The 25,050-nt window shown below is 37.7% G+C and overlaps 1 protein-coding gene across 4 annotated transcripts in view; it reads left to right on the plus strand.

Moving 5' to 3' along the window:
• Positions 1-775: 775 nt before the first annotated feature.
• The window catches only part of NSUN7 (NOP2/Sun RNA methyltransferase family member 7), a 42,497-nt gene continuing 18,222 nt past the window's right edge, over positions 776-25,050 (plus strand). For 2 of the 4 annotated variants that reach the window (XM_045834019.1, XM_045834017.1), the window contains exons 1-9: positions 776-1,539; positions 2,137-2,522; positions 8,887-8,945; positions 9,324-9,454; positions 11,879-12,031; positions 12,370-12,553; positions 13,626-13,836; positions 20,897-21,040; positions 23,960-24,061. In XM_045834019.1, the coding sequence (XP_045689975.1) occupies positions 2,213-2,522; positions 8,887-8,945; positions 9,324-9,454; positions 11,879-12,031; positions 12,370-12,553; positions 13,626-13,836; positions 20,897-21,040; positions 23,960-24,061 (1,294 nt within the window). In that variant the 5' untranslated portion in view covers positions 776-1,539; positions 2,137-2,212. Of the gene's footprint in view, positions 1,540-1,561; positions 1,813-2,136; positions 2,523-8,886; positions 8,946-9,323; positions 9,455-11,878; positions 12,032-12,369; positions 12,554-13,625; positions 13,837-20,896; positions 21,041-23,959; positions 24,062-25,050 lie in introns of those variants that run through there. The other 2 variants (XM_045834020.1, XM_045834018.1) reach the window with 2 other exon arrangements.

Consider the following 25,050-nt stretch of genomic DNA (forward strand, 5'->3'; position numbering starts at 1 on the left):
CCTGAGTATCTATAATAATGTTAGTGTGTATATAAATTATTTGTTTTCCAGATTGGGCCACTTCTACAAAGCAGGTGGACAAATATTCTGAGATTCCCAAAGAGTAGCCAGGAGGGTCTCTAGGGTTATTTAACTTAAGTATATTTAGCATGCTTTTTTGCTAAATTTAGGGCTTGCACTTGCAAGCTTTTCATATGACTCTGATCTCAGTGCAAAATTAAGAACTTCACTCAACTTGCAGACTTTGGTTTCTTTCTCTTTATGGAGAAAATGGAGACCAAGTATCCAGCAGATTTTTTTCTTTTAAATAGATATTAGCATCTATTTTATGGATTTCTTAAAAAGATTTAATGTTTTTTCCACGTAAAACTTGAAACATAATTTATCAAGTTATATCATAATTTAATGTCCAATGCTGTTTTACAAAAGGTGTTTCTAAACTAGGGAATGTGAAGTTCATACATGTGACATTTCATTGCATGACATTAATGTTTTCACATTTGCACTAGTTCATTGAATTTCACTATAAGAGCAATTAGAGTGCAATAGGGCTCTAGAAAATGCAACTGGCATTAAAATTATTATACTACCAGATCTACTGAAAATTGCTGGAGAAGTTTCAAAGTGGCAATAGAAAAAACAGCAATCTTTTCCCTTCCTTTTCGGTTTTAGAACAGGCATTTTGGAGATAACAAAATAAGTTAAAAGGCCATCAATGAAGTGTTTAAAATGCACACACTCAACAATAAATTTAAATCTCAGTCACTTGGTTTTATTCTAGAAATCAGTATTTTTCCCACTACATTTATCTTTTTTATTTGATGCAGGCTCCGCTCAAGGGCTCTCAAAAATTAAAGTAGCCATATTAAAACCTTTTGGGGAAGTTTATATATGTTTCCAGTTGCATTCAATAATTTGGAGGGTGAGACAAATTTGATTTTTTGTAGGTCCGTTTCAGCAACGCCTTTCTTTGCAGGCAACTTCTGGAATGGAGGATGCAGTCTTAAATTGGCAAAGATCTTTAACTTACCCTGGAAGAGTCCGTCTAACGTGTTATCTAGAGTTATTAAAAACACGGAATAAAGTAAGACTCCTCTTTTTTTTTTCCCTTGTCTTCAGTAGTTGTACACTCATCTGTTATCATTTCCTGCGCCTGTGCCAAACCCCCTAAACCGGGTGTTGTTAGCGACACAAAATTCTGGCTTTCTAGGGGACCTCACGGGGCGTGTCGGTAAATACGGACCACTTCCGATTGCGCGAAGTCGAGGACCCTCGGAGCCGCGCAAGGGGCCTTGGACCTCGGGGGAGGGCGAGGGGCGGCTGACACAGGTGTCCAGAGAAGTAAGAGTAACTTGCGGATGTGGGGGCTGCACCGGCCAAATCCCGCGGGAACTGCCCTCGGGCGGCGGCCGCTCCTCCTGCCCTTAGCTGCCCGCTCTCGGTTGCTATGGAGACCTGGGTCCTAGGCTAGCTGAGGGCTGCAGGCGGAGGAGGCGTACCTTCCGCGTCCTGAGCCCGTCCTGCGGCTTCGCGTTCCAGGTCGCTTAGCTGCCGCGCCCGGGACCGGTGACTGCGCGAGGCCGGGGGGGGCGGGGGGGGGGGCGCTGCGGCGCGTTCTCCTTCCGGAAACCCCGGAGGCCCCGGCCCCCTGCCCTGAACCCGGCCGGTGGGAGAACCAAACGGCCTTCGCTGGCCTCACTCGCCGCTCCGCGGTCCCGGGGCTCCCGAGGGCACTGTTCCAGACGCCGGCCTTCGGTGTTCGCAGTGCCGCATCTCCGTCCCCACAGCCCCGGGAAACATCCGCCCTCTGGGGTAAAGGAGGATTCGCGGGAGCTAGAGAAAGGGGAGTCCGTGGGGCCGTAGACGCGGCTCTTTGGGGAGCTGCGTCCCCCATCCGGGCTGGGGAGAAGTCGCCTGTCACTTGCGGGGTGGGGGTGGAGATTCCCCAGCTGTCTCCACCTCTCTTCCCTTTTGAGTGTGCGGAAGTTTCTTGGGTCTTTGTTCGGCTCGAAGTACGGGATGCTCAGGGCGGCCAGCAAACGCCACCTCTTAGTCCTTAAGCCACAACAGAGTGGGGCACCAGGTGTGATCCTGCAGCAAGAGTGATTTACTGAGACAACCTTGTTCTGTCCACAGAGATGATGCTTAAGGTAGAAGAAAAACCATTTCCTGGAACACCTGAGTTGTGATCGACGACAGTCAGGGGGCAAACATGTTACAGTTGAGTGAACTGCAGTATTCGAACGAAAACAAAGGCGAGGAGATCTCCCAGCTCGCTTGCCTGTCACTATCAGATGACGAAGCATCCAGCGAAAAAAACTCTGGCGGTGTTCCCGAAAAAGCTGGTTATCCGGACCCCGTTTACGTTATGGCAGCGAACATTTTTCAGGGTATTCGAATCGAAAAGTCACCAGAGAAAGTCTTAATAAAGTACGGGAATAAACCCCTGCGGTTCTTGTCCGAGTCTGAGGATGAATCCTTTCAGCGCTCTTCCTACGAGCTGGCTTTCAGTGCCCTGAAGTGTGAGTAGCAGCGGCCTTGAAGGTCATCACTGCAAGAAAACAGAATTTGTGGCGTGCAGCCCCGTCAGGCACACCACGTTTGGGTTTTTATGCATATGATTATCTTTGGTCAGTTGCAAATGTCAAGGAATTAGGAGAGTTCCAGTAAAACAAGCTCTTTCAGGCCAAAACTGGGTTTCAGTGTAGATGTTGCCCAGCATGCTGCCCTGTCCTTGGGTAGATGTCAATCAGTCATTACACTGAGCGAGGAAACATTTCCACGAGCAGGAAGAACAGTCCATTGGAGCACCCAAGTATAGTTTCCCTTTCCTTGAGATTTCTTTCCATTCTGGGCTTACATGTTGTAATTTAATGTATGAACTCTCACAAATATAAACTAAAAACCGGTAAGAGGGTGGGAGAGGAACAGGGTTGGAATGAGAAGGTGCAATATATTAAAAATGAATATCAAAATTAAGTCAACCCCAATTAAGATGGTCCCATTCATAGTCAATAGCTTTAATTTGGGGAGCTTGTAAGTTTATTCCTCCATGCTTTTGTAGAATTCTGCTTTCTAATTTTCCTCAGGGTGTGAGATGCCGTGTTTCAGACTCCCTTGGTGGTGATTATTAACTTCTGAGTGCGGAGCTGATCCCAGGACAGCAAAATAGCATTCACATGAGAGTGAGAGCAAGCAGTCAAAGGGCCTGGAGACATTTGTTTTTTGTACTAGCTGTGAACTTTAATATAATATAGTACTGTATATTATAATATAATATAAACTATGAAGTTGATATTGGCTTGTAAGCAGATTGGCTAGTAAAGTGACTGAATACAGTTATAAAAAGGAGTTCCAGAAATGTATGGAGTACTAGCAGCATGATTGAAATAATAACCATATGGCTTCCTAAAGAGACAACTTGAAAGAGAAAACCTCATTTGTGTATATGTTTTTAGTATATTTATCCTTCCTGGGCCTTGCACGTCCTTGCACATGGGCAGTTAACAATTGTTTAGTGGAGTTAAAATATCTCATTAATTTCTTAGACATGATTATATATTTTCAGTTGCCGAGATGATGTAGTTGAAATCTGAAGCCAGGGATTTGTGAACACAGAGAAAAATTTCTTTGATGTTAAAAGGCAACTTACCTTTAGTTTTCATTTTCTTTTCTCTTGCTTGTGATATTTTTCTTTTACAATCTGTCTTAACCATTTTTCCTCCTCCGATTTAATCTTAAAGACTAACCAGTGAGTCAAATGAACATCTTTACATCTTTCTTTGCAAGAATGAAATGCAAATTGAGCATCTATATTGATTAGTTGGTATTTAATATTAATGCCAAAATTCTATTGTAGACCATTTATTTTCCTCATTGAATATTGAGTCTTACCTTAGAAAACAATACTAAAAGTCTGAAATTGTCTTATGTAAAATTCTGCACAAATTAGATGGTCCTGCTCTGGTGATGTGCGTCATAGCTTATCCTTCTTTTTCTCGATCTTTATTTCATGAAAAGGTCTTGTTACTATTTGATGTTTTGTAAATGACTCAAAAAACTCCATTCAGATAAATTATTGTCGTAGGCCTTTAAAACCTGCTTTTGCTTGAAAGGTTCGTTTTTTTAATAAGTTCAGATTCTAAGTAGTATGGCTTTGGATGTTTACTTGGTACAAATATTATTTTCTTCTTCTTATAATAATAATAATAATAATATATTGCTTAAATTATTATCTGAATAATTTCTGAATGTTCCAGTGGAATAAACCCAGAATTCCTAAATTCAGTGGGTTTCCAAGATAAGAGCCTGATATTTTGCTGTAAAATATTGGAGGCTCTTGTTGTTTCACATTTATCTTCTGCATCATCAGTACTTTCACATGTTATTTTGTAAGCTCCTATTTGGTATAGATTCAGGGAATCACAGTAACAGGAAAGAAAACTCAGAATTTCTTTCCTAAGGTTTTATAGGAGCAGGAAAGCTAAAAAGGTTAATGTACAAGCTAAAGAGAACTTGCTTAAATGGTCCCTTTTCTGGTGAATTTATGAATAGGTAATCAGATCATCTTACCTATTTTTTTTTTAATTTTGAGGAAGTACAGGAGAGGAATAAAATGTCAGAGAAAATCCCTTAATAAAAGAAATGTTAAATATATTCCTTTGGTTGGGTTTTATGTTTTCCAGTTTTATTGTTTGTTCCTTTGATGATGTCCCTCTTTGTGTATAAGCTCTGTCAAAGCAGAGAGTGTATTTATCTGATTACCCTTTAAAAAAAGACTTTTCATTTATTTATTTTTAGAGAGAGGAGAAGGGAGGGAGGGGGGAGAGAAACATCCATGTGTGGCTGCCTCTTGAGCACCCCCTACTGAGCACCTGCCCAGCAACCCAGGCATGTGCCCTTACTGGGAATCGAACCAGCAACTGTTTGATGTGCAGGCCAGCACTCAATCCACTGAACCACAGCAGCTAGGGCTGGTTAACCTTTTAAAGGTTTAAAGGGCTCCATATGTTTTTTGAAATGAAGACAGTCACTACTTCTGCTTTACTAAATAGGCCCAAGATCGCTTTTCTGCTAAAGCAGGTAATGAAGAGTAGCCTATACATATTAACTTTGACATCTGTCACAGAAGCAGAGTACTGGCAGCTAATGTGTTTTTTTCAAACGAATCTCTGGATGTTTCAAGGAATATTAAATATTTTAAGAGAAGAAAATCTGGCAAAATGATTTCTTAAAAAATATTTTTTTAAAGAAAGTAAGAGAACTTGAGGAAAGATATGTCTCTGGAATTGTTGATCCTATTGGTAGCTTAATTCTTCTTCCAACCTTTCTGGGTATATAGTAGGTGGTAAATTTTCAGTACCAGGAACTGACTGTGGCATTAATGTGGTCATTTCAGAATCATTTAACCTGTCAGTGAAGAACTCTGTAAATGCTTAATGTATGGTTTGAGAATTAGTAGTTGTTAGTTGGGGGTCCCAAGTGCAACCTCAGGGTCAGTGATTTCACTGGAAGGATTTATGGAACTCAGCTAAGTTGTTATATTCATGGTTACAGTTTATTAACATGAAAGTTTAGAAATTAAAATCAGCAGCAGAGAAAAGGTACATATGGCAGAGCCCAGGAGAGACCCCATTCAAGCTTAGTATTTTCTCTTCCCAGTGGAGTCTTGTGGATGGTCTTAATTCTCCTAGCAACATGGTATGATAGCGCTAATGTAGTGTTGGCAACCAGGGAAGCTCACCTAAGCCTTGCTGTCCGGGGTTTTTATTGGGGGTCAGACATATACACACGGAATGCCCTGCCACTGACTTTTCACAATCTCTTTCTTTTCCAAAAGTCAAGCTCATACTGTGTTGCCCAAAGACCCAGATAAAAAAGACGCTTTTATCAGGCAAGATATTCCAAGGGCTTGTAGAGATTATCTTCCAGGAGCCAGTCAAGGACCAAACCATTCTTTGAAATGTGCAGGGTTTGGCCACCCAGGACTTCTGAGTTTATTCTTGATTGCACAGTGACTCAGAAAAATGATCTAGATTCTAGGTTAATGACCTCTTAAACTCTCTGATTGTTACCTAACAGGTTAAAGCAATTTTCTTGATTGACAATAATAATACATTATATTTGCATAGCTCTTTGTAATTCACAAAACAATTTATATCATTTGATATACCAGTCCTTTGAGATGAAAGATCTCATTTTTCAGATGAAAAAATTGAGGGAAGCCCAGGAAGAGATTAAATGATGTGCCTAAGTAATCAAGCAGGAAGAAGAACAAAAAAAAAGTTTCATTTGGTTGAAAGGGTGGTAGAATATCAACCCCATATCCAATCCTGGCTTTTTATGGTTCCACATTGTTTATTTTAACTGTATAATGATATCAGCTTTTCCCTGTATGTACTTCTCTCAAATATTATTTCAAAAATATTAGTGGCTCTTCTTTCTCATTTTGCCCCAGAGACTTAATTTTGTAGTTTTCCTCCTTCCATGCATGTAAAAACCCATCTACCTATGTTGTATAATTATAGGAGGCGTGACATTCTTGAAGTGAAGATTTTAGAGGTCCCTCATATGAAAGATACTATGAACACGATAAAAAACAGAGAGAACCTAGGGGAGAGTCAAAAGAAGAATCGTCTTCTATTTTTCCAGAATGGGAGGGATAACTAGATGGACTATGAGTTTTAGGGGGTCCAATAGATAGCACTCTTCTTTTATGCTTCACTTTGGAACCAGCTGAGAGAGAGGAAAAAGATATTTTGTGGATATGGCTTTAGATCTCCAGTCAAGTGGATTGCAAATATTTTACTCCTGAATTAGAGACTTCCCATCTAATCCACTGCACAGCTGAAGACGTGCAGAAATCCCTCCACCCCGACTCATGAAAGGTATCGCACGTGGCAAAGAACAGCCTGGCATTCATGCACGCCTTCTGCAGACGAGCTGGGAGAGGGGTGGAGCGGATGGGAGAGGAAGAGGGAAGGAGAGAGGGATGGGAGAGAGATATTCCAGTTCCTTCTTCCAACTTCACCAGTCAAATAAATTCGATTTTTCTTTCCTAAGGAGTGGTGAGCAAGAGATAAGGAGTGTCCGGAATGTGTCTAGGGAAGGCCTTCCACTCTGAAAACAGGAGGAGTGGGGATTAAGAGTTCCCTTCAACAGAGACAAAAGGCTTTCATTAGTGGGAGGCAGGGATAATTGGAACTAATGTGCTGAAATAGGAGAGGCAAGGTTTGCAATTTTCAAGTAGGTCCTCATTACCCAAATCAGGCATTAGCAGTGTGTTTTATTTAGCCACTCTGGTTGGTCATACGAGTAAGATGAGAGAAGGCAGTGTGACGTTGTGGTGGAGAACGTGCTCTTTGATGCAGGATTGGGTTTGAGTCCCTGAGCTGTCACTTGCTGTATGACTATGAACATCTTAACCATTCTATGTCGTTTTTGCTAATCTATGAAATGAATTAACGATGACCTAGTTCATAGGGTTGTTGTGAAAGTTAAATGAATTAGTATGTGGAAAACACTTAGAACAATGTGTAGCATAGAAGGCACTATCTAAAATATACAGCTCTTACTAATGTGGACATTACTATGTGAGAATGCTATGTAAACTGTAGATATACAAAGGTAGTACATTCTGCATGATATCAAAGGCAGCCCAAAAGACAATATCAGTTTTGACAGGAGCCCTAGTGGGGAGAAATGCAACGTTGGCAAAATTGTGTTGTCTTCTTTTCGTTCATTCTGCCTCTCCTATTTCTTAGGAGTCCAGCAGCACCTCCATTGCTCAAAGTTCTACAGCCTGCGTAGGTCTGCCACCTTAGAAGCCCTTCATTCTTTCGATGACCATATTTTCTATGACAAAGATTGAGACTCATGCTGAGAAACTATGAAGTAGATAGGGACTAGTTTGCAAGTATTAAGGCTGTGAAACTCTAAGCTTCATTTTTCTTATATGTGAAATGGGGATATGGATAATGATTCCCAAAGGATTTCCTGTGAAAATTGTGTTCCCAAGTTAGTTGCTTCTTTTTCCTTTTCCCATCCCCCAAATGAAAACTGAAATTCAGTGTGTAATGTGCAAATAGTAGATTACCCGTAAACATTGAATTGAAGCTAGCTTAGCTCTCTGTTCAACTTACTAAAGTATTTGTTATAAGATGTATATGTGGTTTAAGTAGTTACAACAAAAGGGGCACTGGTACCCTGCATAGATTTTTAAATATGTTCACTTGATTCCACTTAGTATTTTGCCATCATCTCTCTGCCTGGCATACTCTCTCCTCATAGATCTTTATGTGGCTAGTTGTAATTTGGGGCTTAGACCTTTTCACATTTTATCAACATCTTGACAAATTAGTTCTACCAACTATTTAAGAAATAATACCAATTTAACATAAACTCTTCAAAAGAACAGAGGAAGAAGGAAATCTTCCCACTCATAAGGCCAGCTTAACCCTGATACCAACATTGACAAGAATATCACAAGAAGTTAGAGACCATTCCTTATGCACATAAACATAGAAGAAAAGTCATAACTCAAATATTAGCAAATTGAATACAGCAATACATAAAAAGATAAGACATTATGAATGAAATCTTCTTTAATGTTTTTCAAAAGACATGTTAAAGGTTGGAATTTCTTTCTTACTACTTTGACTACTCAGATAAATCACCTTTGGGTATGGTCCCATGTGGTGCCTGGGCCACTAGGGTCCAGCTTAATAAAGATTGGAAATATTTCATCATGTCATCGTAATTTAAATCTTTATCAAAAATCAAGATATGTTTTAGATATTATAACATTGTATGAAGTGTATTTTGATTCCAAAGTTTTTGTTTTCAGCTTTGGTATATACAGTAACAGTCATTTTCCTTATCTTACAGATCAAGATATTTTGGAAACTATATTAATAGATAGCTGTATCATTCCAAGTACTACAATAGTAAGTAAATGACTTTTATATAATTAGCTGTGTCAATGATTGTTATTTGGAAAGTACTAAAAAGCCTTCAGGTTTAAGTCATACCTGGTTTGCTGAATGCTGACACCTCTTCAAAGTGTATACTTAACTCTTTTCTACTTCTAGTGCTTCTAATACTGACCCCAGTCCTTTTATGTTGATGAATATACCAAAAAGTGTCTTCTTTGGAAAGATTTATTTTTTACTAAACTTTTTTTTAATTTTGAAGTCTTTATCTCCCAGTCCAACCAGACTATGTAAAAATACTCATATTCCTGCTCTCTTATGAAAAAGAATGGAATGGAAAATATTGCTATTAGATATTGTTTATATACTTTCATTTGTGTGTTCCTTTTGTAGCCAGATCATTTGAACAGTCTAATTATCGTGATGCTGTATGATTTCCAAGATAGAAAATTTCAAGCTCGTCTCCTTGCTGATCATGAAGAGTCCATAGCAGAAGTTCAAGAAGTAGAGAACCTTCTTAATAGGTAATTGTAAAAGTGAAAAGGATGTTTTATATGGAATCATTATTAGTATTTTCATTGGCAGAACTCTATAAAGTATAATATATAGATAAGTGTTAAAATTTATAGAGAAAAAATCAAAGTTCTTAAGTTTCCTAAGTTCCTTTAAAAACAGTCTTCCCTGGCTAGTGTAGCTCAGTGGATTGAGTACGGGCTGGGAACCAAAGTGTCCCAGGTTCGATTCCCAGCCAGGGTACATTCCTGGGTTGCAGGCCATAACCCTCAGCAACCGCACATTGATGTTTCTCTCTATCTCCCTCCCCTCCCTCTCTAAAAATAAATAAATAAAATATTTTAAAAAAAACAGTCTTCAACAGGTTAAATATTATGTTTAAAATCAAGTTGTTTTTGAAAGCTTGAACTGTAAGATCCAACTTGTATTTGGAAAATCATGAAAAATTAGTAATAATTTTTGTACATACATAAATTAAACTTCATTTGAGATAGCTATTATTTATTTTCTTAGTTTTGTTTATAGTTCTTTTTGAAAAATTGAACATATCAAATGAGAATTCCAATAGTAGATCAGAATCCACTGCTTTGACAAATTGAAAAAAAGAATTTTTTATTTAGTTAACAACAAACATGTTTTAATTTTGTTTTCTTCTTATTCTAAATATTAACAGAAACCTAGTATGTAGGTAATAATAAAAAAGTTAACCAGTTAAATTAATGCATGTAAAAAGCTTAGATTAGATTCAGAATATAGTAAATGGTCAATAAATGTTAAGTGCTACTGTTGTTAGGGCTTTTATTATTATGCTATTGAACCTTAATAGAAAGCAAATAACAACAACCACAATCTTGCAGGAAGATTTTTACCTAAAGAATGATTTGAAAAGTTGGCAGTAAGATATCTAATTTTTTTTTTTAAAGATTTATTTATTTTTAGAGAGGGAAGGGAGGGGGAGAGAGAGAGAGAGAGAGAGAGAGAGAGAGAGAGAGACAGACAGACATCAATGTGCAGTTGCTGGGGGTTCTGGCCTGCAACCCAGGAATGTACCCTGGCTGGGAATCGAACCTGGGACACTTTGGTTCCCAGCCCGCACTCAATCCACTGAGCTACACCAGCCAGGGGATATCTAATTTTATATTGTTATGGGACATTCAAGCAGTTTCATTTAAATCATTGAAGGCTGAGACCAGAAGACTCAGGTAATGGAGTAATATTAATGGATTAACATTTACTGAGCACATAATATGTATCAATTACTCCTTTTTTTTTACCTTAAACTTCTATGCATTTGCATTTATTTATGGGTTGTGATTTTGATTAAGTCTACATTCACTCTTTTTTTTTAAGATTTTATTTATTTATTTTTTTAGAGAGGGAAGGGAGGGAGAAAGAGAGAGAGAGAGAAACATCAATGTGCAGTTGCTGGGGATCATGGCCTGCAACCCAGGCATGTGCCCTGACTGGGAATCGAACCTGCGACACTTTGGTTCCCAGCCCGTGCTCAATCCACTGAGCTACGCCAGCCAGGGCTCAGTCACTCTTATAAGAAGCTTTTTACATAACTACCTTATGTGGTAGACACTGTTACCAATACTTACTATTACTCATGGGAAAATGGAAGCGCAGACAGGTGAAAGGAACCTATCTAATGTTGTAGAGCTAGAGAGGGGAGTAGCCAGAGACTCAATTTCAGGAAGTCTGATTCTGTATGTCTGTTTTTTGTCCGCTGCCACTCCTTACACTCAGGATAGCAAGGTTTGGCAGAAGTACTCTGGAAGATTACAGATATGACACAGTCCTGTCTCTTGTCACCTGTAGCCCTGAGAAATTGTGGGATGAAGATTTAAGCTTAGGAATTCTATAACTACTGTTAACACATAAAAAAAAAGCTCTGGCTATTTGTACAGTTGGGTCTATGAGATCAAGAAAAATGATGGGGTCTTCAGGGTCATACTAACCAATTCTTGGGTTTTTTCCCTGTCATTTGGAACTTTGGGGTGTGGGATAATCAGAACTGGGACGGGCTTGATACAGTTTCATGAAAGTTCCTTAATCTTTTCAAGACTACACCATTGCCATCGTGAGGTCATACAGCCAGTAAGTGGCAGAACCTGAACTTATCTTCAGATTTGCCTGACTGTGACTCCTGCACCTCTGTCACTACATCAGGTCTGTCTCTCAGCCAGCGGTCAGTGCAAGTCCTGAGGGGACACACAGCTGCGCCGGGGCAGCGACAACGGAAAAGAGGACGGAGGATGGTTGGATTTCTGTTTTCAGATATGGCAGACTTGTGCTGTAGACTACAAAAATTTGGAATAGAATTACAAAAGGACTTGTTAAAATCTGGAATATAAGTTGTTAATGTTTCTAGTAGAAAATTGATAGTCTTGTTTCAAGGCAGTAATCACCAAAAATGGGTTTTCTGTCTCTAGTTTTAAGACAAAATTGGCTGCAGCATTGGCAAGATGTCGAATCAAACATGATGCCCTTTCAATTTACCACATTCTTCCAGAAACAGTTCGGAACCAGGAGCTGAGGGCCTCCACTTTGCCACTGTATGCTTGGATAAATACTTGTAAAATCAGGTAACAGTTTAATCAGATTCTTCATTCATATTTCCGGTTGCTAACCTTTTAAAAAATGTGTTAAGAAATATTACCTTTTTTATGGGTGGGGCACATCCAGGGGAGTAATTGGAGCATCATAGTTTGGATCAGAATCTTACCACCAAATTACCAAGATAACCACACAAATATGTTAACTTTCCTGTCTCTATCTTTTAACTTATTGTTGCCTAAAATTATAAGTTCCATTAGCTGCAGTATATGCAGTGGTAAATTTTTACTGTAGGAAAAGATGCCAATGTTAAGTACATTTTTAATGTATTGTATTTGTGTCACAACCTGATGTTGTATGTTTACAGCCCTGAAGAAGTTTATCACAGTTTGAGGAAAAAAGGCTACAATAAAGTGAAATGTGTGTTGCACATGGGTGGTAAAGTCTTTGCTGTGGACCAGCATTGCTATGATGTCTTAATTTTTCCATCTCATCTTAAAAGTGATCTTCTAAATATAGATCTTTTCAAAGATTATAAACTAATATTCCAGGTAAATTAACATTTATATTCATTATGATTCCCAATAATCCTACTTACCCCAAAAATCCCTCCACTTAAAACCTAACAAACAGATTATATATATTTTTTTTATAGATTATCAGGGAGGCTTATAAGGTCTAATTTTTACCTTGAATAAAACTAATACCCCTACAATCAGTATTCCTGTTATACTTTAGCATCTTTGTCCTGTGTGAATTTGTGAAGAACATATTCTTCCGGAGACTTCATAGATGGGGAGACTTGTATCACTAAGAGCTCTATTTTTCTCTCCCAAGGGAAGATTCAAGAGAAGGCACAGTGATACCTTTTCTTTCTTACAATTCTGCTGAAGATGCTAGTGCCATCCTGATTTGAAATTCTAATGTGTAATACTTTCCCATCATCTCTTTAATATAGTTTTACAGCTTTGATTTGTAAGAGGGGTATAATATCTGTCAATACAGGAAGAGAATATAAGATGATATGAGGTTTCAATAAAATGAAAAAAGGTTCAAAAAATTAAGTTGAATTAATTTTCATGTCCTTAGATTCCAATACTTAACCTCAGATTCACCTTGGTCTTCTAAGGTTTACCCCTTCACTGCACCCATATTCTCGGGACGGATCTTCTGATCTCCTATTAGAGCGGCACTCTATCGAATGCCAGTCTGTCTAGCCTCCTTTTATATGCTTGTCAACCATCTTTTCATCTCCGGGAGCCAGCAGCAGTTTAGATCACAGTGTAACGGGGACGAGAGAACGGCAGCCATGAGGAGTGTGTTTTGTGAGTGGATAGGAACGGGAGCCAAGGCAGGACGTCACTAACCTATTAATCACTTACTGGGGATTTTGACGTTGTCTCATCACTGTATCAAAATTAAATGGTAAAAGTAATAATTTAAACTAAACAAAGGTCATTGTTTTAAATCAATTTATATTAAGTGACCTTTGTTAACTTTGTATTTTAACATGTAAGATGTTTTAAAATAAAATGGGTTAGGTATCTCATCAAGATTCCTACCAAGTACTTTTCATGCTTCTAGTTAAACCCTTCGAAATTCTAATCGTACCATATCTTGCAGGACAAATCTCGAAGTCTTGCTGTGCATTCTGTAAAGGCTTTTTTAAATATGGATGATGATGTCTTGATGGTCAATACAGGTTCGTGGTACACAGTTGCCCATATGTCCATCTTAACAAATAATAATTGCACAAAAGTATTTGTGTGTGGAGTACAACCACAAACCAAGCATCCTGACCTGAAGAACCTTTTCACACAAATGGGATGTGAAAGTAAGTACCAATATTTATTTGTTTGGTAATTAATGTTCTATAAGATTTAGAAATATTAAAAATGGTTGTGTTATTTTTAATGTAAAAACTCTATAAATGAACTATACTCTTAAGATCCTCACTAACTCATATCAGTCTGTTCTTATTGCTTAATATTGGTTAAACAACTATAGTTTAAATTGATGAACATATTGGCCCTTTGGTATATTGCTTGCCATTTTGCCACTATATAAGTTTATGTTCAAACAATAATTGGGTCAAGTGAGTGGCAGAAATGGTCATCCTTTAATACACAAGAGCACAATCATAGGACTGCTTAAGGGACAAAGAGAATATCTAGGACTGGAAGCTATGTCCTCTTAGGCTTCTTATTTTTAGAAAGTTTTCCATTGGATCATGCTGAGACTAAAGATAATATTTTAGTATAGGTCCAGTGAGGCTGAAAACTAAACAACAACAACAACAACAACAACAACAACAAACAAACAAACTTTTGACAGATTCACAGAGCTAGAGAAAAAAAGGTAGAATTCAGGGCTGGCCCCGAAAGACTGGTAAATACCCAGGATTCCATTTGGGGCACAGAAGAAGTGTACCCTGGATAGTGATTCGTTCCCCAATGGCCTGAAGCCCGCATGCCAGTCATCTCAGTTAGCACTTGGGTTAAAGAGATCTGGGATTGCTAGTGCTCAGGCTTAGCCACCTATCAGAAGCAAAAGTAAATTCTCCCTGGAAGAAAGTAACGTCATCCTAGGTCTCATTTTATCTCCTAAGCTTTTTCAAATGCAAGGTATGGCACTCAATTTAAAAAAACTGACCAGACAAACAGGAAGAAGAGATATGGCTGAATTAAAGATAAAAACACTATAATAGAAACAAGCCCACATAATGTCCAAATACTGGAGATATCAGATGTGGTCTTTAAAATGTCTACAGTTAATATGCTGATAAGACTAAATGCCAAGTTGTATGATTTCAGCAGAAGATTGGAAACAATAATGTTCAAAAAACATCAAAATATAATTCTAGAACCAAAAAAATACAATATGTAAACTTAAGAAATTGATAGATTCAATAGATTAGGCGGAAGTAAAGAAAGAATGAGTGAACTGGTAAAGCCAGAAGAAAATCCCCAGACTGAAGCATGGGAAGACAAAAGCGTGGACACTACAGAAGAGATCATAAAATACACACGAGACTCCATGGTCCAGTGATGTCATACAAGTTGTGATTGGGAACCCAGAGAGGAGAGGAAGGGGGGAGAAACGGTATTTGAAATTCAGGCTGGGAATTTTTCAAAATGGATGAAATAAGTGAAGCCATAGATTTACGAAGCCCTATGAATTCCAGTAGGAATAAACACAAAGAGCGCATCGTAGCGTAATGCTGAAAGCCAAAGACAAAGGGCAGTGTTCAGAGCAACCAGGGAGATGATGCATGCTACTCTTGATGGAATAACAGTAAAACTGAAAAACTAACTTTTCAGAAGAAACAACTGAAGTCAGAAGACTATTAAATGGTATCTACATAGTGCTGAAAGAAACTGCAGGCTAGATTTTTATACTCAGCAGAAATGTCCTTTAAAATAATGAAATAAAGACATTTTTAGACAAACAAAATCTGAGAATTTGTCAACAGCAAACCTTACAAAGAATATACTAAAGATTCTTGTTTATACAGAAGGAATATTATCTCATATAGAAAGTTGTAGCATCTGCTAGAAGAAATGAACAATGGAAAAGGCAAGTACATAGGTAAATCTAAATAATTATAGTCTAATGTCTTGTGAGATCATAAACTAATATCGTGTGGGGTTAGAAATATGTGTTACATGTAATTAAAATAAATTAGAACAATGGCACATAGAAAGAAATGGAATTAATGTCCATTGCCTTGTTCATGAAATGGTAAAAGTAGTAAATTATTAAATCAGTGCTGTGTGCAATCAATAAACACATAATAAAAGAATATATATCTACTAGCTGAGAGGGAGAGGGAAATGGAGTAGAGAATTGGAATACCATATAACATGTACAAGTATATGTGTTATATATTATATATGTTGTGATGTGTGTGTGTGTTATATGCTAAAACCACCCAATGAGGAAGGAACAACAAATGGTGCTGGGACAAGTGGATGGCCACTGGCGAAAGAACGAAGCTGGACTCCTACCTCAAACATATACAGCCCTGACTGGTATGGCTCAGGTGGTTGGGCATCATCCCGCAAAACAAAAGTCACAGGTTCTATTTCTGGTCAGGGCACATGCCTGGGTTGCAGGCTTGGTGCTGGTCAGGGTGAGTACGAGAGGCAACTGATGAATGTTTCTCTCTCACATCATTTGTTTCCATCTCTTCCTCCCTCCCTTTCCCTCTCTCTAAAGATAAATAAATAAAATCTTTAAAAAATGCCCTGGCTGGTGTGTCTCAGTGGATTGAGTGCCAGCCTGTAAACAATTCCTAGTCAGGGCACATGCCTGGGTTGCAGGCCAGGTCCCCAGTAGGGGGCGCTTGAGAGGCAACCACACATTGATGTTTCTCTTCCTCTCTTTCTCTTTCACTTCCTTTCTCTCTAAAAATAAATAATTAAAATGTTTAAAAAAAACACATACACAAAAATTAATTCAAAATGTATTAAAGACCAAGGGGTAAGAGGTAAAACTATAAGGTTCCTAGAAGAAAACACACAGGTGTATCTTCGTTGTCTTGGATTTAACAGTGGTTGTCTAGATATAACAACAAAAGCAACAAAAGAAAAAAAGATAAATTGGATTTTATACAAATTAAAAAACTTTTGTTCTGCACTGGTCACTATCAAGAAAGTGAAAAAGACAGCCCACAGAATGGTAGTAAATATTTGAAAATCATTTTTCTGATAAAAGGCTTGTATCTTAAATATATGAACTATTCAACAAGAAGACAAATGTCATAAATAATAGATGAAGGATCTGAATTTAATCTGACTCATCAAGAAAAAGAGATCATAAAACAATTCCTACCGAATTCTGACCAAAACTTCTACAGATCCTAGAGACAGTTGAAACATACAAAGATATTAAGAGCAATTTAGTGCCAACCAACTTGAACATTTAAACAATGTGGACATATTCCTGGAACAACACAACCAACTACTTTTATTAAAATCTGAATTCTTTTGTATCTATTGACTTCTCAAAATTAGTGGATATTAATGCCTTTTGAATTCACAATTGAAAATCTCCCCTATTTGCAAAGAAAAAACCCCTACATTCCTACAGGAAGAAATAATACTCTTTCAGAGAATAGCTAAAAAGGGACTACTTCCCAGTTTATTTTTTCAAACTATAAGAGAAAGTTTATTTAGAAAGTCACAGAGGTGGGAGAAGCGAGCTGCAGGAGAAGTGGGCTCAGGAAACAAGGGGCAGAAGCAAAAGAAGGGGCCTCGGAGCTTAGGGGAGAGAAGGGCCAGGGTAAATACCCTGGGGGCAAGCAGAGGGGCACAGAAAAGATGCCCCTGAGAGGGAGAACACGCCACCCTCCACAGTCGGGTTTATAACCTGGATATCAAAGCTGGAAACGGACATGAAAGGAGGGAAAATTTACAGACCAGTGTCACTCATGAGCAAGGCCGTAAAAAATGCATACTAGGGATCTGAAATATTGTAAATAGGATATTAGTAAACTTAATTTGGTGATATAAAAGAATAATAATATAAGTAAGCTGGGCTTGTTCTAGGAATATAAAGTTGTTTTAACTCTTAAAAATCAATTTATATAATCACTATATTAATGGAGAAAAATCATATCACCTTAATAGATACAGAATAGAAATCTGATACAACTTAACATTTATTCATGATATATATGCAGCAAAAATCATAAAGTGAACACTGCAGTGTATGAAGGAAGAGATGGTCTTTTCAGTAAATAATGCTGAAAAAAAAAATGAAACTGACCATTATTTCACACCATGTACACAAATCCAAAATCCCCTAGAATTTATTAAAGGAGAAACACTTTATGACCTGGGGTTGGTGAAGATTTCTTAGACAGAGTATGTAAAGCACTAACTATAAAAGTAAAGATTGATAAGTTGGACTATAATAAATTAAAAAGAAAACAACACTGCATTAAGGAAAAGCAAAGGTAAATCGTAGAGAGGGAACATATCAACTGATGAAGAGTTTTTATCCACAGTATATAAGGAATTCTTAAAAAAAAAAAAAAAAAAGACAGGCAGACAACCCAGTCGGGAAACATAACCTAGTCAAATGCCTTGACTAGGCATCTCCCAAAAGAGGACATCGAAGTGCCAAAAAAAAAGGTAAAAATATGCCACCTCATTAGTCATGAGGGCAATGCAATTGAAATCACGACCTACCACCACACATCCACAAAATCATTAAAATAAAAAGACTTCATGATTTTTGGGAGTACTCAAGCACTGGTGGGGCTGTAAATTTGTACAACTATTTTGGAAAACTAGTCACTGAGGTTGAGTGTATACCCTCTAATACTTAGAGATGTCAGGAAGTTGAATAAGAGAGATCCAGCAAAGTGTACACTGGAGAAATGGTATAAGAGTCAAGAAGGAAATGAGTTCAGAAGCTGAGCAGGTATTGCTTTATTGCTTCTCAGCTCCAAACCCACGCATTGCCCTGCTTTGTGATACTGGAGGTGTACGCCATTTCTCCATTGCCAGCTGGAGTATTAGTTTATGCCATTGGCAGGTGCTGGAGAGACATTGCAAGACTCTAAGGGGAAGAAGAAAGGACTTTCCTTCCTCTTCCAGTGTTCATTTATCCTCGTGGTGGTCATGCAGAGGTCCCAGCAGAGTTAGCCTTGTCCCCTTCTCAGATACCTGACTCTCAGCCTTGCAGCCCCCCGCCCACTCCCCTCCTCTGACTTGCTAAGTCCCTTGTTCACATTTTTCTCAGCCATGGTAGGTAGTGGCTCCTTGAGAACATTAGTTCTCAAGTAGTTGACCACCTTTGACCTAGTTAACAAGGGAGAGTAGGAACTACTGAGTAACCAAGCAAAGAGAGAAAGAGATTTCTCCTTTTAGAAGTATTCCAGATAATGGATGAAAAAGCGGTGATAGAATACAGTAGTCCCTTTTTAGCAGTGGACACAGTGGGTGCCTCAAACCACACATAATACTGAATCCTATATATAGTGTGTTTTTCCTATACATTCATACCTGTGATGAAGTTTAACTTATAAACTAGGCACAGTAAGAGACAAACAACAGTAACTAATAAATCAGTTATGACAACATACTGTAATAAAGTTATATGGATGTGGTCTTCCTCTCTCAAAATACCGAATTGTTTAGCACTCACCCTTCTTCTTGAGATGAGATGTACGATGATGAAATAAAGTGAGGTGAATGATGCAGCATCGTGACACAGTATTACTATTGCTCTTCCGGCCATGTCAGAAAGGATCATCTGATTTGTGTGGTCCTGAGTTATCAAGCCATGACGATGTCAATGGTTGGATGTCACAAGCAGCTAAAGTAGATGATTGGGAAAATTTAATATTTTCAGACCATGGTTAACCACAGGTAACCAAAACCATGGAAAGCAATACCATGGGTAAGGGGGAACCACCATATGACTATTTTGTAATCCCTTTGCTGATACTACAAAGGCAACTTACTGGATAAGATAATATGGCACCATTTTTGAAGTAGTTCCCTCCACCACAAAAGAAGTAAAGAAAAGAAAAAAGGGAATCAGTAATAGCAGTAGCTCTGACTACTAATTTAATGGGAAGCACAAAATACAGGAACATGTAAAACTACACTCTAGGGAAGCAATTAGCAAAATCCAGACTGTGGGAAACTCTAGTAGTACAATTAATCAAGTTTCATTAAGAAATAAATGGTAAGAAAAATGAAAAGGGAACCTTTAGATAAAAGTAAATGTAAAATAAGACATCAATTCAAATAAACTAAAAAACATTTTTGATGTGTGACTGTGGGGAAATTTGAGCCACTATTGGATGCGATTATTATTTGATGATAATTAGGAATGATTTGAACATTTTTATGGTTGTTTTTTAAAGAGTTCTTATCTGTAGAGATCTATGGTAAAATAGTTCTAGATTCACAATGTTTACGGGAGTAGGTGCAGATGCAGATAAAGGGAGATTGGGCACGAACGGTGCACTGTTGCAGCCCCATGATGAGTACTTGCGATTCATTACATAGTATGGCTGTCTTGTTATGTGTTTGAACTTCCCCAATAAAAAGTTCAAATGGGAAAAAACAAAAAGTCCCATTGGATTAAAAATCATTTCAAAAGAGAATAAGAAAAGGGAAAAATTGATCGGGCCAGAGGAAGGGGTGGGTAGGGTAATTTCAGGAGTGACTCCACGGCAGGTGAGGGAAATGTGAACCATTGCAGGAGTGGAGGGGTGGCCTTGAGACAGGGGCACAGAGGGGGGTAACCTGAAGGCAAGCAGACTCCCCGACTAAATTTCAAGGTCCCTAAGAGACCTTACTTTGTGCCTCATAAATACTACCGATACCTGTTTCTTTTTTTTCTGGGAAGATGGAATATAAAAAGATTTAAAAAATGGGACAAGGAACTAACCATTACTGAGCTTAGCTTACCATGCTAAGCTTAACTGCTTTTTCTCCGTCTTCACCACAGTTAGACGAAGCAGGCATTATTTTCCCATTTATGAATAAGGAAATGGGGGCTTCAAGAGGTGAAGCCACACAGCTAGTAAATAGTGGAGCTGGGAGTCAGATTTGGGTATTTCTGCCTCCAAAGCTATCTCCCTCCACTAGAGCACACTGCTTTACGTGGAATGGAAAACTTAATTGTATTTTATGTAGAAGATATTTAAACTTCAAAATTACTCAAGTGAAGAGAAAACACTAAGAATTCATGTATTAACTTTGGGAGGTTATCAGAGAAGTATATTGTCTTTTCTGAGTATACATTAAAATGATTTTTTTTGTGATGACAAGCATTTAAAAATGAACAATGATAAATAGGCATATTTATATACTGCATTAGAACTTTTAATTAATAGTTTACATGATTTTTTCTGTATTTTTTCCTCCTAGATATTGAAATACTTCCTGAGACATTTCTTAACATTGAATCTAAAGATAACAGGTTGCAGAAAGTTAAAGTGATCCTGCTGCTCCCCCGTTGCTCAGGGCTCGGTATTAGTAATCCCGTAGAATTTATTTTAAATGAGCATGAAGGTACTTGTCTTGACTTTTAAATTCTAAATTATTGAAATGTATTGATAACTTAAAAACAAAAGTATTTAAAACCATTAAAATGACATATCATTATATCTGAGTAATGAATAGCTCCCATGTATACTATGTATAAAGTACTTTATATTTATTACCTCATTTAATCCTTAAGCCAATCCTGTGAAATATGAGCAAGGGTGATATTTGAAATATTTAATAATCGGAATCATGTAGGCAATCAGAACGGTTGCTGGCCAGGGTGCTATTCTGGCATAGTCCAGAGCCCAAGTTATGGACATTACAATTTATCAACACTTTATAGATGAAAAAGCTGAGACTCAGAAAGATTCATTCATTTTTATAAGGTCACACATCTGGTTAGCAGCAAGCTGGGATTCAGATTTAGAGCTGCCTGATTCTAGAACCTACAGTCTGAACACAATCCTAATTAAATCGTAATCAGACTATTTCAAACGCAAGGTTTCCTTAACATGTATGTTTTATGATATGAAAACTTCAGATTAAATATTAATTCTAGGAGTATTTTATTTGATTCTTCAGTAAATTTCAAAATATGATTTAACATGAACATTTATTGGACACTTACATGTAAGACACTGAGCTGAGCACCTTACTTGATTGCTTCATCAATCCTCACAAGAACTCAAAGGAGTTGTTACTCTTATTGTCTCCATCTTACAAATACAGAATCTGAGGCTTTGAGTTTGAAGTCCCCTGAGTCACTTGACTGGTTAAGTGTCAGTCGGATTCAAATACAACCTTTTCGACCCCAAGGCTGGCACTTGGAATCACTCTTAATCACAGTACATTGCCCCACATTGACTGAAGCTGACTCTCACTCTATTCCCTTGTTTATATGGAAAGGCATAGATAAAGTTAACTAGAATATCAGACAAAGAAGACATTCCACAAATACTCAGAACATGGTGAGTAACAGCTTTCTCTTTCTAGCAAGGACAATTAAAAACGGAGAAAAAGAAATGACGGGAGAGAAACTAACATTGATTGAGTTAAACAGTGTCCCAGTCAATATTGTAGGTAGTGCTCATGCACTATCACTTCATACTCGCAGTAACTTTTTGAGGGTAGTGTTATTTTATTATCTCTGTTTTACAAATGGGAAAAACCCGAGACTCAGAGAAACTTAGCAAGTTGCCTAAGGTCATGTAGCTAGCAAGGAGGGAACCTGGGATTTAAACTCAGCACCTTTACTTTAAACTACCATCTACCTGGACTTCCACTGTACCATGTGGAATTATGACCCGGTATAGAAAATGTCTTTCCAGTGCAAGTTAAACAGAAGAAGAACCAACTGAGATGGGAGCATAGTAGGCTGAGAACATTCTTATACTAACTTGGGAAATGACCAAGGACGAATTAGTAGACACTGAGAGATGCGAAGGAACAGAGCTGTATGCCTTACCCGGGGCCATGTTGAAGTGGGAAGCAGAACTGAATAAGCCGTGGGTAAAAATAAACTAGAAGCTGGGAGAACAGCCCAAAGGAATCTACAAATGATGGGAAAGGAAGGAAGTAAAAAGTTTTCCAGGGATTGGTAATGTTTTGAAGTAACAGTATAAGCCAACGAGGGGTCTTTGGGAAACCTGGAATAAGTGAGAGCTTTTACAGTAGGCTGCACTCGGAGAGAACAGCAGGCAGAGCAAGTAGGAGCTGCTGGCCTAAGGAGTGCGGTCGGAACAGTAGCCGTCCATTTAGGGGATGCATCCTAAGGATTATTTTACCAGACTTGGATGCTAGGTGGAAGAGAACAATCATGAATTCATTTTAAAACACAGTATAACATTGAAAACTATTAGAGCCATTGAAGAATATATGAAGTTGGTCATTGCTAACAACTTAGAATTATTTTTAAATGGAATGGAAAAAGTAACTGATATGGTTTAAGAGTATAATAATGGATAAATAGTCCCTTGAAAAAGGGATAGGTAATTTTACAAATAGAGATAGAAGAATGTGAAGTGTAAAAAAAACAATTGAAAAGAAATGGAGTTTAATTAACCTTCAGTGATCTTCCTAGAATGGGGAAGAGTCAAGTATGTGGTGAAAACAATTGGCTCGTACAGTCTAGGGGAGTTACTGAGAGGAGAGTAACACAGAGGTTTGAAATGTGGGCTCTGTGGTCCGATTTTGTAGCCACCATTTCGGCTCTACACTAGCAGCTGTGTGACCTTACACTAGTACCTTCGTGACCTTAGACAAATCGTTTCATGTATGTTTAAACAGTTTTCTCAATGTTAGGAGGGTTTTTGAATAAAATAATCTCTATAAAGTAACATTCAATAGGTCTTTGTTAACAATATCAAGAAATATGTAAAAAACAGTTTCAGAAATTAAAGTGTTACTGCTAGAGTTTCTTGATCTATTATGAAGACATACATTTGCTACTCTTAATATTTTCTTCCAAAATTTCTTTTGGTAACTTTATTTTTAAAGTTGTATTCTTCTGAGTTCTTTCATACTCAGTCTTGAGACTGATTGCATTCTTTTTTCTGTACCTAAATAACTTACTTGGCTAGTTCAAGGAGTATCTCATAAGAGCTTGGAGAAAAAAGAAATATTAAACAAAATTACCTTTGTCAATTTAGTTTTTAATATTTAAGTCAGCAAAAAATATTTGTCATTTTTAAATTGCTAAAGTGTTTTTATTTATATTTATTTGTAATTACATTTATTGGGATAATATTGGTTAACAGGATCAAAAGTTTTCAAAGTGCACATTTCTATGATAGCATACACTTTTGTAATACTATCTTTTTAGTTTTGATATTTTCCATGAAAACTATTAATAGGGAAAATGATCAAAATGTTTAATAATGTGATAATAGCAATTATGGAAAACATCTAATGGTGATATAATTTAAGGTATTTATTTGCTTTTAGATACAGATTTACTTAAAGATTTCTCTCAAGGAGGCACATCAGAAGATAAACTTAATGTTCTTGCCCAACAGCAATATAAACAGCTAACACATGCAATGAAATGTAAGTTCAATCTTAAAATGTGTTGTAAATCTTAGAAACATTAATATATTATTTCTCTATTATAGGCAGGCAATGAGGTATGAACTAGAAGTGAATTTCCTAGAACACTCAGTCTTAGTACCTTCAAGTAACAGAATATTTCTTTTCACCAATTTAAGTCCTTTAAAAAATATAATCCTTTATTATCATTTTTAACAGAGGTCAGCAGGCATGATTAACAGTTTCTTAATGCTGAAGTGAAATAATTATGACATCCATTGTTGTACAGTGTCACCTTCTCTATCTCTTTTCTTGGGCCTACTGGATGTGATTTGTCTGTCGTCACAGTGCCTGCCCCTCCCAACTCTCCAACTCTCATTTCTCTTAGAGCTAGATAGAGAATAGAGAGATGCAAGTCTGCGTAACAAGGCTCTCTAGGTATTTATTTATACTGTTGCTTCAATCACTGCATTTAGATTTGAGTCCCATTTAGATTCTGAGTATACATGGATGTGGAAATCTAAAAGTCTCTGAGAAATGATATACATTTTTATTAATTAAGCACATGTTTGTCAAATGCCTACTCCAAGTCAGGCATTAAGCTAACTGTTGGCATATAAGTGTGAACAAATCCTGACCTTCAAAGGCTCAAAGGCAGCCCTGGCTGGCGTAGCTCAGTGGATTGAGCGTGGGCTGCGAACCAAAGCATCACAGGTTCGATTCCCAGTCAGGGCACATGCCTGGGTTGCAGGCCATGGCTCCCAGCAACTGCACATTGACGTTTCTCTCTCTCTTTCTCCGTCCCTTCCCTCTCTAAAAATAAATAAATAAAATCTTTTAAAAAAAAAGGCTCCAAGGTAAGTATAGGTATTAAGAACAGAAAGAGTTCGCTCACCTGGCACAAACAGAGCCAAACACTAGACACCGAGAACTGCAGTGGAGAAATATTGGCTACTTTACTCATAAATGGCCCCACCTGGGAGGATAGGAAGCTAATGCTCAACAGCCCA

This window comes from Phyllostomus hastatus, unplaced genomic scaffold (assembly GCF_019186645.2).
Source record: "Phyllostomus hastatus isolate PE091 unplaced genomic scaffold, TTU_PhHast_1.1 phas_contig_196, whole genome shotgun sequence".
In the NCBI taxonomy this organism is placed as follows: Eukaryota; Metazoa; Chordata; class Mammalia; order Chiroptera; family Phyllostomidae; genus Phyllostomus; species Phyllostomus hastatus.